This window comes from Cardiocondyla obscurior, linkage group LG09 (assembly GCF_019399895.1).
Source record: "Cardiocondyla obscurior isolate alpha-2009 linkage group LG09, Cobs3.1, whole genome shotgun sequence".
Taxonomy (NCBI): Eukaryota; Metazoa; Arthropoda; class Insecta; order Hymenoptera; family Formicidae; genus Cardiocondyla; species Cardiocondyla obscurior.
Genome location: NC_091872.1, coordinates 1,836,734 through 1,851,332, shown reverse-complemented (window position 1 = coordinate 1,851,332; position 14,599 = coordinate 1,836,734). Strand labels below are relative to the sequence as shown.

The 14,599-nt window shown below is 44.6% G+C and overlaps 2 protein-coding genes across 2 annotated transcripts; both read left to right on the top strand.

The window, feature by feature from the left end:
* Positions 1–1,150: 1,150 nt before the first annotated feature.
* On the top strand, positions 1,151–2,065 carry LOC139105307 (uncharacterized). Its single transcript, XM_070661320.1, has 2 exons — positions 1,151–1,806; positions 1,855–2,065. Exons 1-2 carry the CDS (start codon positions 1,151–1,153, stop codon positions 2,063–2,065), a joined length of 867 nt encoding a protein of 288 aa, XP_070517421.1.
* A 75-nt stretch (positions 2,066–2,140) lies between these two features.
* LOC139105306 (uncharacterized) lies at positions 2,141–3,470 on the top strand. The gene is made up of 2 exons (XM_070661319.1): positions 2,141–2,586; positions 2,726–3,470. The coding sequence occupies exons 1-2, from the start codon at positions 2,141–2,143 to the stop codon at positions 3,468–3,470; spliced, it is 1,191 nt and encodes a 396-aa protein (XP_070517420.1).
* Positions 3,471–14,599: the final 11,129 nt, after the last annotated feature.

The following is a 14,599-nucleotide window of genomic DNA, read 5'->3' as shown; positions in this document are numbered from 1 at the left end:
AAATTTTTATTAAAAAAAAAAAAATTATTAAAAAATTGATATTTAACTAGGTGTCCGTTCCGGTCTCGTCTACCGCCTCGGCCTCGACCACAGTTTATTTATTAACAATTTAATATTAATTTGTTAATAAATAAATTGTGGCCGAGGCCGGGGCGGACACCTAGTTATATATCAATTTTTTTATAATATTTCTAATTAAAATAAAAATTTAAATAACTAATATTGCCGCTTTTCTTTTTCATTTACTCCCGTAAAAAATTATCCTTCCGACATATAGTATACGCAATCTGTTGAACACTTTGCGTGTTAGACAGTTTATTTATTAACAATTTGATATTAAGTTTGTCAAACACTTTGCGTGTTAAACAATTTAAAATTGGTAAAGATATTAAGAAATGTGGTAATATATGGCTACCGGCGAAGGTCCACGTTACAAAACCTAACGCACTGTAAGTTGCACCACCTGGGTAGTGCGGAAGACCACATCGTATTCTAATATACAACTTGCAAAGAGAAACATGTATCTTAGTGCCCGCGATTCACGCGGGCAGCATCGCGCGATGTGTGCACTCATCGTAGTCATAGGCTCGTAGGCCGACGTAGGCTACGACTCGTAGCTGCCTCGGTGCAAAGAAGACGGAACATATATATATCTGTCCTCTTCTGCAAGCCGAGCGAGACCGAGCGTGGCCGAGCGAGGCGCGCTCACCGACAGGACGTCGGCGTGTGTGCGTGGTCCCCCACTCCAGCAACATCGATGTTGCTCGGAGCTAAAATTCCCATCACTGCCATTGACAAGAGCCTACCTAGGGGAAAGGCAGCGAGAGCCTTGCACGTTGCGTCAAGAATACAAAGACAAAGATCATTAAGGAAATGTGGTCTTTGCTCGCGTGAACATTTTATCAGCTCTTGTCCGGAATTTCAGAAAAAGAGTACGAAGGAACGGCGAAACGCAACACGACAGTTAAAACTTTGTTTTAACTGTCTGAAACCCCATGCGTTTAGAAACTGCAAGTCGAGTGAACGATGTGGTACTTGTCAACGTGAATACCATATGGCTCTACATGAAAAACAGCCTCAAACTGAAACATTGGCTAGAGCTGACGCATGACTAGAAAAAGGCATCATAACGTTGACTGTACCGACATACATGAGTGGCGTCATTCTACCTACGGCAAGAGCTTACATTGAGAGCGATAAGGGGATACGATCAACTATACGCATTTTGCTGGATCAAGGGTCGCAAGCATCTTTTATCACTGAAGGCACTGCACAGCTCCTCAGTGCAGATCGAAAGCGAGTGCATATTCCTCTAAGCGACATTGGCTCAGTAGCCTCTGGAGTAGTTCGCTCTGTGAGTACAGTGACCCTGTACTCCTTTTACGACAGCAAATTTAAGATGAGCTGCGACGTTTTAATATATCCGAAGCTGACAGGATTATTACCTGCAACTGACTTATCGCATACTCTTGCATTCCACCGTGCAGGATTACATTTAGCGGATCCTCATTATTATAAGCCTGCTAAGGTAGATGCATTATTAGGAGCTGGGGCTTACAACGCGCTGATTCGAGAAGGTTTGCATCGCATACATGACACTGGATTAATCGCTCAGGAGACTGCATTAGGTTGGGTAGTCTCAGGATACAGTTGTGACAGTCGCTCACGGCGGGCGGAGGTATCGGATGAAGAATCAGTCGTAGCTATGTTCTGTTCTGCCGAGGAGGAGTTACGACAATCGTTACGACTATGGCTGCTGGAGGATCCGGAGAGACCAAGGTCATTATTAAGTCCTGACGAAGAGAGGTGTGAAGCGTATTTCGAGGCAACACATTTTTGAAATGCAAACGGCAGGTATACCGTACGTTTGCTCTTTGCGAGAACGCCGCCTAGTGTGGCCAACGAAACGAGACAAGTGGCTCAACGTTCTTTAATAGCATTGTTAAAAAGACTTTCGCGTGAGCCTAAGCTATCGAGGAAATACCACGAATTTATGAACGAGTACCTCGAATTGAGGCATATGGAGCGAGTGCCTCCAGACGAATTAAACAACCCACGAGCATAGTACCTGCCTCACCATGCGGTTGTGACTGTCAAACCGCGATGGAAAATACGGGTCATCTTCGATGCTTCTCGTCAAATGCCGCACAGCAGGAGCCTAAATAAGATATTGCTGCCTGGACCACCTCTTCAGAACGACCTCACTTTAGTTCTGTCAAATTGGCGTAGATACCGAAACGTATTTTGCACTGACATCATAAAGATATTCAGGCAGATTGCAGTTCACAAGGACGATCAAGATTTTCAGAGGATAATTTGGATTCCCCACGAAGGCGGAGAACCAACGGAGTATCGGTTGAAAACAATTACATACGGTATGGCCTGTGCTCCCTACTTATCGATACGCACACTGCACCAGTTAGTAAAGGATAAAGGGAGTCGATACCCCAAAGGTGCCCGATGTCTCTGTCAGCAGACTTTCGTGAACGACATCTTTGGTGGTGCTGATCAGTTGGAGGAAGCGTATAACGAAAGGGACGAGCTGATCTCATTGTTAAGCCTCGCAGAGTTTGACTTGGATAAATGGTCTGCAAACGATAGGCTACTCATACCGCGAACAAGAAGCGAAACATTCCTACGACATGGTCTCGATAGCAGCGGAGGATAGCGTGAAAACGCTAGGTTTACAATAAAATCCGACATCTGATAAATTCCATTTCGCTAGTGAATTCTTGTTGGACCGTGCCGAGACACCTACCAATCCTACCAAACGTTCTATCTCGTTTTGTATCTCCCGACTTTTCGATCCTCTAGGTTGGATATCACCGGTCACTGTGGTCGGCAAAATCTATCTACAAGACTTGTGGTTGGCCAAGGTCGGATGGGACGAGATCTTAACCGGTCAGCATTTAACGAAGTGGAAAAATTATCATGCATCACTGAGGGCATTAAATGAGATCCATGTTGAGCGTTGGTTAAGATTATTTACGAATTATTCCGCCGAGTTGCATGGGTATGCGGATGCTTCTTCACGAGCGTACGCGGCTGTGATCTACGTTCGATCAACATTAGAGAACGGGGATGTACAGATAAACCTAGTGGCAGCAAAAGCAAAAGTGAGTCTGATAAAAACTGTTAGCGTCCCGAACCTGGAACTATGTGGAGCCACTCTGTTAGTCAGACTCCTTACACATGTGCGCCAACTAGAGTTTTTAAAGAACCTACCTGTTACGGCCTGGTTAGATAGTCAGATAACGCTAAGCTGGATAAAGGAGCATCCGAGTAAGTGGAAGCAGTTCGTGGCGAATCGTGTTTCAATGATCCAGACGCAACTGCCTGAAGCACGCTGGAGATATGTTCCAACAAAACAGAATCCGACCGGATCTGGCCACCCGCGGAACGAGTCCTGGAGAGCTTTCGGAGTCGACACTATGGTGGTACGGACCGCCTTGGCTATCGCAATTGCCTGATCGCTGGCCGATTCGACAAGGAGAGATGGATCCTGAGGATATGGCGCGTTTAATGCTAGCTCGTGTCACTGATCAAAATAAAGGCAATGTGGTGGAGGAATACTTCGTGACGCGCTTTTCCTCTCTTAATCGGGCGATTCGGGTTTGTGCTTGGTGTTTTAGGTTCGCGAGTAACATTAAGCGAGCCATGCGAGGAGAAACGAGAACGGCGGGCTTTCTTACGGTAAAGGAGTTGACAAAAGCTCGTCGCGTGGTGATCATGAGCGTGCAAGAGGCGGGGTTCGCTGAAGATTTGAACGCTCTTCGTAGCAGAAGAAATTTACCGAAGAATTCTTCGCTGTGGAGGCTGAATCCTTATTTAGACGAAGATGGAATCTTAAGAGTGAAGGGCAGACTTCGCCATAGTAGCGTTTTACATGATCAGAAATATCCTCCGATTCTACCAAGAAAGTCGCACCTATCACTTCTGTACGTTCGACACGTTCATACGGATTGCTGGCACGGTGGGGTGTCATTGACGTTAGCTACCTTGAGGAAACACGTATGGGTCATAGGAGGGAAGTCCTCGCTTGGTGAAAAACGTAGTCCGTAACTGCGTTAAATGCGCAAGATATAGGTCACGTCCTGTAGTCTAGCGCATCGGAGATTTTCCGCCTTCCAGAGTTAATCTAGAAAGGCCGTTTTCTGAATCAGTCGTGGATTATGCCGGTCCCATCTTAATAAGAAGAAGTTCAGGCCGAGGACAATCCGCGAGTAAAGGCTATGTAGCCTTCTTTATATGTATGGCTACGAAGGCTGTTCACATTGAAGCGGTGAGCGACTTAAGCACCAACGCCTTTCTAAACGCCTACAGAAGATTCGCGAGTCGAAGAGGAGTCTGTAGGAAATTGTATTCTGATAATGGAACTAATTTCCGAGGAGCTGATTCAGAGCTCTGTGAAATGTTCAAAGAGTACTCGAAATTTTATATGTCTGTGGCTGAGCATTTAGTAACACGTGGGACTGATTGGAAATTTATTCCACCTCGAGCGCCCCATTTCGGTGGTATATAGGAAGCTGGGATCAAAGCAATGAAAAGACATCTCATAAAGGTTATCGGAGAGCAGCGATTAACCTTCGAAGAGCTAAGTACTGTTCTAGCGCAGATCGAGGCCTGTATGAATTTGAGACCTTTGTGCCCCGTCTCGGAAGATCTCGAGGATTTTGAGGCCCTCACACCGGCTCACTTTTTGATTGGGAATACATCGGCGCTAGTACCTAAACCGGAAGTTGGAGAGCTTCCCGAAAATCGATTAACGCGTTATCAGCTTACCCAAAGAATGAGATCACATTTTTGGAAGCGTTGGTCGCATGAGTATCTTATCACACTACAGGAGCGAACCAAATGGGTGAGACAAGGCAAAAACATGAAAGTTGGTAAGCTCGTGGTCATACGTGAGAACGGCTTACCTCCTGCGAGGTGGGCACTTGAATGAATCACGAAAGTACATCCAGGGCCGGACGACCAAGTACGCGTCGTCACCGTTAAGACGTCGACCTCCACCTTTGATCGCCCTGTGGTAAAGATCATATCTTTATTGTCAGCTGAGGCTTCAGACGCAAACTAATTGCAGGACAAGACGGTGCTGTTCACCGCATCCATCAAAGGAAGTGGTCCCAGAATATTTAGCCGCAAGAAAAAATTTGTCGCTCACAAGGCGGGCGGTATGTTCTGAAGATGGTGGCTAGCGCTGCTATTTCATATATCCCGGGACACCGGCGCTGCGGAGAAGGGATTGAGTCCGTTACTGTAGCGGCGCTTCGGCCACGTGCGGTGGTAATGGTTCGGCCTGTACCGGCATGGTGAGAGAGTTCTCTTTTTCGTGTAACTACTTTCGTGGATACAACGAGCAGCGAGTTTCGAGAAGGCCTGTGCCTAATTGTTACTGTGATTTCCGTTGTGATCTGATACCCTGTTGGTATAGAAAAGAGCATACGAGGCTGAGCGTTCTTGTACATACGAGAAAAGGCAATCGAAGGAAGAAAAAGACGGTGTGGTTCGAGCTACCACAACTGTTCGGCCGGATCTGTATCCGCCATACTCGTCGAGCACGTGTTGATAGTCTTTAAGGTATCGTTTCTGTAACGATATATTATTCTGTTCTGTTCTGATTTGTAGTTGTTTGGCTTTTCCCACCTTCCCCGCTAAGGGTGGGTTTTTATGCCTAAATTAAAATATGCATGTTACGAAGATTGAGACCTCTTCTTGTGTTTCCCCCTTCCTTTCTCGCTTTCCGCAGTGCGCTAACCCCATCCTTTAACGAGTATAATACAGTTCATCTTTCAGCTACGGTGAATAATCTGAACAGTCGTGACTAATGGACAGACTGAATATGTTTTTGAAACTACAGCAGACCAATGTAAAAAGATGCATGCAACTGGATCATTTTCATTTTCAACTTATACACATGTTTATGGATTAAAAGTAAATCAAACAATAATGCGACCAGTTACACTTGCAGGAACTACAAGTATGGACGGACAATGCTCAGGCAGTTATTATTCTGATCCGTATGGCAGCTGGCACAATGTCGTGGTGCAAGCCATAATTACAATTACCCTAACCTCTCATCAAGCAACAGTTAATTTAGAAACAAATCAAATTCGACTACGATCAGGAACCGCGTGTACTTATGCAGATAATAACTGCATAGATATTGACGGGGGATACACATTTTGGCAAACGTTACCGACTGATTATTGTAAATTCAATAATTACGACATTTTATACGAACGATATGCACCGAATGCTCGATACACTCTACGAAAAACCGCAAATTGTATATTCACTATCTACTAACGATGTAACTTTTGCTCTAACTATAACAGGAGAAGAGCCTTTATGCGGATAAACATTAATAAAAACGAAAAATCCGAAGCTACTTATTTTAGAAACTACAAAAGAAGAATTATTTGCACGAAAACGACCGTTACCCGTCGAAAACTTAGATATATTTACTTATGTAAATTTAAAATTTGTATACGTGGAAAAACATATCCGATCTCAGACGAATTCTCTGTATTGAGACATGTTAAAACAATGCTGTAATTTAGAGCAACAGGTATTAAAAGACGCATTAAGCAATGCAGTTAATTCACCCGATGAATTTGCATATTAAATTATGAAGAGACCCGGATATAAGGCAGTAATTTCTGGAGAAGTTGTACACATAATTAAATGTATGCCAGTAAATGTTAAAACTCAGCATGTAAGAAAGTGTTATTCTGAGCTTAAATGACGGATGGTATCGAATGATACCTACGCCGGAACGAACATTAGTAGATGTATACTGAGCGGTTCTGGATCACTACGTGTTAGTGTATCCGTGTGATCTAGGGCGAGAGGTAATGACGTCACGCGGGGAGGGGGTGGGTATTTATAAATCGCCCATGTGTCGGCGATTCTAGGAACGAATTATTTAGAAAATAATAACAACATCGAAACTCTGAAATGCAATATTATTTTTAAAAAATGATAAGCGTGTCGTCGCGCAGCGGCATGTTTATGCGGCATCGCGACTTTCAAAGGAGTCGCGATTTTTTCAAAGGAGTCGCGATTTTTTAAAAAGGGTCGTGTGGCGTCGCGGCGGCAACGGGCGGCGACGGCGGCGGCAAGCGGCGGATCGCAAGGTATCGCGCCCATCGTTCCCTCTCGCTCGCACTTGTTCGCGCCGCCCATCGTCTCCTCTCGCTCACACCCGTTGAACGCAAAGTATGGCGCGCTCATCGTTCCCTCTCGCTCGCACTCGTTCGCGCCGCCTATCGTTTATCAACGATTCTTTTATGCGCTCATACGATTCGAATGCGGGTGACGCTGTACACACCCCCCGGGTAATCGCTCCTCCTTATCTTATTTCTTTCTCTCTCAGATACATACGTTACATACGAACAAGGCGGATTCACGAGATGGACTTACGCCTCACAATTATAAGAAGATGAAGGATAGAATAGAAATAATTAAAAATGTTACATAAAGACTACAAAGTATATGTTTTCTAAATATGCGATACAATATATTTCATTATACTTTTTTTCTTACACATTTATTATAATCGCAAGCAGTCCACAATCTATAATTTGTTGTTCGTCAAAAGAATCGCTGTTGCGTACAGCGCTCACCGCTTCGGTACGACTTCTTGATGCGGAAGCGATTTTACAAAATTGCTCGTATTTGTCGTCGATCTTCGGTAGGGCTTTGGTGAGTACGTTGAATTTCAAAGCGACGCAATCATCAAAATCCAACATTCGCGTGAACGTAGCCTCGGTCATAGCCATACGTGCGTCGAAAGATTCAAGTCGCACAAGTTTCATTTCGTTCATATAACATATTCGCACTGTGAGCGAACCTATGTTCAAACAGTCGTATGGTTGCTTCGGTCGATAGCGAACCATATTCTGAATTGTCCATCGATGCTCGCAGAGTTCCTTCCAGGTGTCAAGCAACATCGACAATTCATCTCCTCGATTATCGCCTACGATGATCTCCACAAAACTACGCGGACCAACGTTCACGCCGATCTCGAGATATTTGTATCCCGTGCGGGTCAGCGGGTATCGCCTGCATAGTAAGCGCGTCACGTATCGTTTCGGTGGGACGCTGAAAATTAAATAAGAACAATCGTGAATATTAATATATTAATTTTAAAGTAAATAATTTTTATAATAAATAATACTTACTCGTTAGATGAGGAGGGTTCATTACCGCAATCAATTCGACGCACTTTGTAGCAATTTCTCTCGGTGTAATACATTGTCGTATTCGTAATCGTAGACGTAATCGTAGACGTTGTCGTAATCGTTGCTGCTGTTGCGGCCAAAGCGAAAAATGTACTGATCGCACGATCAGAGGGTACCTCGAGTCGAGGACGGTTGTAAAAAAAATCCCCTCTTTCATTATTTAAAATTTTGCATAGAGTGGGGTAATATAAAACGCAATTAGACAAATTATCGGAGAGGGTAATTAAGAGAAAGTGATTGGTAGAAGGTAATTGAGAGAGGGTAATTAGGAGAGGGGTAAAATAATCCAAAGGCGCAGAAGTATAAGTATGAAAAAAAAAAAAGTTTATTCAAAAATTATACATTATCATCATTTTGACGGTTACGCCACCAATTGTACAATTTAAATACATTTTGCACGGCGCAATTTTTGGAATGTCTCCTACAGCGGAAAGTATTTGAATCGTTTAAATCGCTAAGTGATTCAACATGTTCGAAATCATCTTCGATGTTTCTGACGATCAGATTGTCCGTGTAGAATTTGTGACCATCGTCATAGTCGTCGCCGTAGTAATCCTCTTCAAGCATATCTCGCAGCCAATCGCGTTTCTCGAGTCCTTTGACGTATACGATGGCGTGATCGTAGCAATCTTCCTCGTTCTGTAGGGCCCTGATGATCTGGCGTTTAGCCTGACTGTACGGAACGTCCCCGTCTTCCCACGCTATACCGTGATGATTTCGTACCAACCAGGTAACGAGGCGTCTGTCGTCTCGCGATACAACACCCCATGGTATAGGCTTTGCAAAGACGTAATGCGCAAGAACGGTACCACCTCGCAGCACCGCCGCTTCCTTCACGACGAAACGTCGTCCGATGGGATATCCTTGGAGATCGACGAACGTTGGCGTGGACATGATGATGATGATGATGATGATAACGATGCGACTCGATCGGAAAAAATTTCGTTACTGAACACGCGCGAGCGTATTCGTCAATCTTTTAATTTTATCCCCCTCTTTTCCAAATTGTATTACTTTTTTAAATGCTTCGAGACAAAATCCGTCACGCGTTCCTGAAGTCGTTCGCTTCGCGACTTCTTATCCGTTTGCGTGGCTACGTCAACCACTGTGTTTCCCGTGGATGTCACTCGATACGTCATTCCTCTGTTCAATAAGTGATCCGTCGATCTAGGATCCGTTTGCGTAGCTTTATCTTCCTTCATGCGACTCGCGTTCTCGCACCAACAAGACGGTTGATACTTTGATGGTTTCATGACGACGATAACAATCTCTCTCTATCGACGTTACGCATACGACGGAATGGAAGTGAATACGCAACGTTCGTCGATTCACCGCTTTACATACACACGTCGAAGATCATTTCTACGTGATCTTACGTACAACGTTGGTCAACGGATTGTATTGAACCAAACGATCGTGTATGATGAGACAGTAAGCCGTAGTATTTGGCGCTACATTGTCCTTGCATTCAAACTCCAATCTCACGTCCACGGTAGCGAATTTAACCGACTCGTTTTGACGCGAACAGTCGATGATGACGAAAGGACCGTTGAGCAGAAACGACGTGACGGTGAGATTCGGTTCGAGATACTCGTAGCCGTAGTATTCTTTGCAAAAACGCGCGTACGCGTCGTAGAGAATCGCGTATCTACGTTTGCCAAAGTCGAGGTTCATATCGTCGTACGGGTAGCACTCTGAATTGAGATAGAGCTTCACGTTGGTCAGTTTGCAATTGTCGAAACGACTGTTGTCTTCAGACATAACGTTTTTCGACCCGTCTGCAGAGCAAAGATAATGTATCGAGGTTTCTCGAGTTGCGTGGCGGTCTTGATGGCCCATGAGTGTTTGGTCGTGAGTTGCAGTAGCGGAAACTCGTACAGATCCCATGAGCGAAAACCCATACTGACGAATCGGCCGCTCTCCAAGGTGCGCAACATCGCCAATTTCTTTACTTCGTTCAAAAGTACATGAGGCATACGCCATTGTATCTTCAGCAAGTCAACTTTAGGCTCAAGCGCGGAACTGCCCACTAGACAGTTGTTGTCGTTGCGCGCTCGTATAAGAATCAATTCGTGACGAGCATTGATCACGACGCGCCTATAGTCTTCGCAAAATCCTAGCAGCATGTTGAGCGGTACGCAGAAATTGAAGTAACCGTTCGCATTGATCGTGGGACCGAGCCATCCCGCGTTCCGCAAAATCACGCTCCTGTCGGATGAAATGGTCGCGTAATTTTTCAGCGTGCTGGTTACGCCAACGTTTCTGTTACGATCGATCTCCACACCGTCGAGCTCGTATCGTATCTCATCGAACATGAAGGCGATACAGTTGTCCCCGAGGATCACGTCGGCTCCCGCAACCATCTTGCCCTTCGTTAATTTTCCCTCGATGTAGAGAAAACTCTCGTGCGGCAGCGTGTACAGATCTTGTTGCTGTATCGGTATTTTTATCTCATCGCTGTATCCGAACGTCGTATTGGCAAACGGATTGTATGCGTGAGTCTCAATCTTGACGATTCGATCGTCGAAGACCGGTTCGTCTTGGATATTCAGAATGTCGGCCATCGTTCAGATAAAATTATTTCGCACAGCAAATCCGAGCGATCTCAGAAATTCAACGTTTGTTTCGGTTAGTCTTCTTCTTCTTATCCTTCCAACGCTATTTACAGCGATATGTTGTCGCGGTTCAGGCTGTTGAATCGTACCAGTACCGAAACTGATCGTCGTAACGCGTCTCGTTTCGTTCGGTATTAACATGCCACGTTATCGTTGTCGTTGTAGTCGCACGTGCAATCTGACGGTGATCTCCTCTCCGCGAAAGTCGAGCGGTCGTCCGTTTTGGTTGGTGACGCGTATCGTGAGATCCGTAACGTATCGCACGATGATCGGTAGGTTAGGGCAAAACAGAGGGTACCTGTTATTCGATGGGTGTACATTTCTTTTGTCGGAAAGAAATAAGTCAACGTTTTTAATTCCGAGAAGTAAAAGTTTGTAAAATAATTTTAGACGAGGGTAACTAAATTTTTTATCTGAAAGATATAAGCTAACGGTTTTTTACTAACGGTTTTTTATTAACAGTTTTTAATACCGTGAATATTAACAAATGACTCAATATAATTTGAGAGAGGGTAAGAAATGAAATCACATGATTAATTGGTAGTAGGGGTAGGATATAATGCATTCGTTATACCTCTTTTGTCACAATGCGTGAATCTCATTAGTGATTGAGTGATCGACGACTATGTATGAAATGAACAACGAAAAAATCGAAGTTGATGAAGAAATCGAGATTCATCCCTTGTCGGAGGATAGTGCTTGCAACACCGACGACGACGATGAAACGGTTGAAAATACTACGCAGAAAACGATCAATTTGCAAAATGTAAGCGCGATTACTCCGCGTACGAAATTTTGCGCTATATATTTTTATTACGGTGACGAGCGAGGATACAACGTGTGCGCTTCTTGTTTGATATCGATGCAATACGATTTATATGACCACATCTTCAAGATTCGCAAACACGTTGTAGGATCCTATGACAGTCTCTACGGTACGTGGTGCTCGAATTGCAAAGCTGCAACGTTTGTTATAATCTCGTGTGATATGTGCCCGGTGTGCACAACTGCGTGAACGAGCAATGTACTTCGATTCTACATTCGCGTTAATTGTTAATGTAGGTTTTTTTTTATTTTGTTGTATTTATCGCTAATGTTGTCTTGCTTATGTCGTTGTTTTTTGTTGTATTTATCGCTAATGTTGTTGTTTTGTTGTATTTATTGTTAATGCCGTATTTGTCGTTAATATCGTTGTCTTTGTCGTACTTATTGCTACTGTTGTTGTCTTTCAACTTTTGAGTGCGCGAGACGTATGATAAACATAAAAATGGATCGAAGTCTCCTCGAAGAAGAAGAGCGTCAACTCCTGTTGCAGGCTAACACCGTGACTACCTTGGTAGAATTTTTCACTTGGGCTGAAAGATGCGACGAGCTAGTAAATCAGCTCGAGGAACGTAGCCGCGCTAAGCGAGCGCGCGTATCCGTCGGGTGCGCGCAATCCACGGTGGCGAGTATCGCGCGACTCCTGGGTGCCAAGAAACATTTATACGAACGTTACGTGCACCAGGGTGGTGAGTACGCGAGCACTAATGCTGGCGACGGTGATGGTGACAAAACGACTAATGAACTCGATTGGCGTGAGATCGAGACCGCGTTCAAAAGTCGTATCGCAACGGGTGTGGTGATAAACACAAACTATATCGAGCCGCTGCGATTCCTGGAGGATGCCGGTAACGTGGTATACGAGCGCATACGAGACATCATGCTTAAAAACAATTGTGTAAAAGTGAATACTGCGTTCAACGGTGAGTTTACGGCCGGGGACAAACGCGCTAACAAAAGTATAACCACGAAAAACTGTGAGATTTTTCAAGAAACGGATGTGCGCGAGTGGTACCGGCTACACGTTGTCGAACCCACGCTGGCTTCTCTCGAGGAGTTTCAGGAGCGTGACAGCGGATGGGCGTTGTCGCGAATTTTGAATTTGATAATCAACGTAAATAAGTACAATCCGATGCGCGTGGGATGCTACGTTACATTGCCACGGAAGTTAGCCGCTAAAAAAGCAGTGATATGTGTAAAGTCGATGGACGATAAGTGTCTCGCGTGGTCGGTAGTGGCGGCTCTGTATCCCGCGAAGCAGAACGTGAATCGGGAATCGTCGTACCCGCATTACACAACGGTGTTGAACGTCGAGGGTGTACAGTTTCCCGCGACTCATAAAGACGTTGCGAAACTCGAACGATTAAACGATATCTCGATTAATGTGTACGCCACTGAGAGATGTGGAAAAGAAATTAACGTTCTACCTGTACACCTCACTAACGAGAAGAAAGAGAAACATGTAAATTTATTGTACGTACAACGCGACGACGACGACAACGATGAACAGGAAGTAGGACACTTTGCATGTATCAGTGATCTGTCACGTCTCATCAGCTCACAACTAAGCGGACGCGAGCATCGTAAATATATTTGTGATCGGTACGTATAGTTTTGAATATATTATTTGATTTTTTTAAATATATTAAAAAAATTTTATTTTAGGTGTCTTCATTACTTTAATTCGAGCGAGAAATTTAAGATTCATATCGTGGATTGTGGAACTTTAAACAACTGCGCTATACGACTACCTAGCGAGGATGACAAATGGCTCAGCTTCTCCAACCACTACAACAAGGAACGCGTACCATTCATCGTATACGCCGATCTGGAGTGCGTGTTGCGAAAGATCGATCCACCATCGTCGCCGGAGCAAACGACGTTTAACTACCAACGTCATGAAGTATTCAGCGTGGGATACTACGTGCGATGCTCGTTCGACGAGTCGCTGTCAAGATATGAATATCATCGCGGACTCGATTGCAGCGAGTGGTTCGTTGAGCAGTTAGTGAAACTGGCTCATCGCGTAAAAATTATAATAATGAAAACCATCCCGATGGAGACTTTGTCGAATGTGCAGCGCGAGAAGCATGAGAACGCGACAGTATGCCACGTGTGTGAAAGTCCGTTTGCGGTGGACGAGAAGCGTGTGCGCGATCATTGCCATATGACCGGTCGGTATAGAGGTCCCGCGCACTCAAAATGTAACTTGCAATACCGCGACACGCGTTACATCCCCGTCGTGTTTCATAATTTGTCAGGCTACGACGCACAATTTGTCATAAAGGAAATCACCACGGCGTATGAGGGTAAAGTCGATTTGTTGCCGATAACGAAGAAGAAATACATCTCTTTTACAAAACATGTAAACGATACAGCTAAGGGACAGGACTTGCGAACTGCGATAAAATTGCGCTTTATAGATTCGTACAAATTTTTGAACGCTAGCCTCGACAAATTATCGTCTTTACTCATTAAAAATAAAATGCGAATCTTGCGCGGTGAATTTGCAAAACTTTCAGAGGAAAATTTCAATCTCTTGACACGAAAAGGTATATTTCCGTACGAGTACGTCGACAGCGTCGAAAGATTTGATGAGTCGAGCCTACCGTCGCGCGAATCGTTCTTCAGCTCGCTGACCGGTGACACGGTGAGTGAGACAAATTACGCGCACGCCGAGACCGTATGGCAGCAATTCTCTATTCGAACTTTAGGCGAGTACAGCGATCTGTACCTCAAAACCGATGTATTGTTATTGGCTGACGTATTTGAAAATTTTCGCGATAGATGCGTCGAGAGTTACGGACTCGATCCCGCGCACTACTACATCTTGCCCGGTTTCACGTGGGACGCGATGCTCAAGCATACGCGTATTAAATTTGAACTGTTAACTGACATCGATATGGTGATGTTCGT

Coding starts and splice junctions, on each gene's coding strand:
- LOC139105307 (XM_070661320.1), top strand. CDS start 1,151: ATGAGTGGCGTCATTCTACCTACGGCAAGAGCTTACATTGAGAGCGAT. Junction 1,807..1,854: donor TTAAGTCCTGACGAAGAGAG/GTGTGAAGCGTA, acceptor TGCAAACGGCAG/GTATACCGTACGTTTGCTCT.
- LOC139105306 (XM_070661319.1), top strand. CDS start 2,141: ATGCCGCACAGCAGGAGCCTAAATAAGATATTGCTGCCTGGACCACCT. Junction 2,587..2,725: donor GAGTTTGACTTGGATAAATG/GTCTGCAAACGA, acceptor CCATTTCGCTAG/TGAATTCTTGTTGGACCGTG.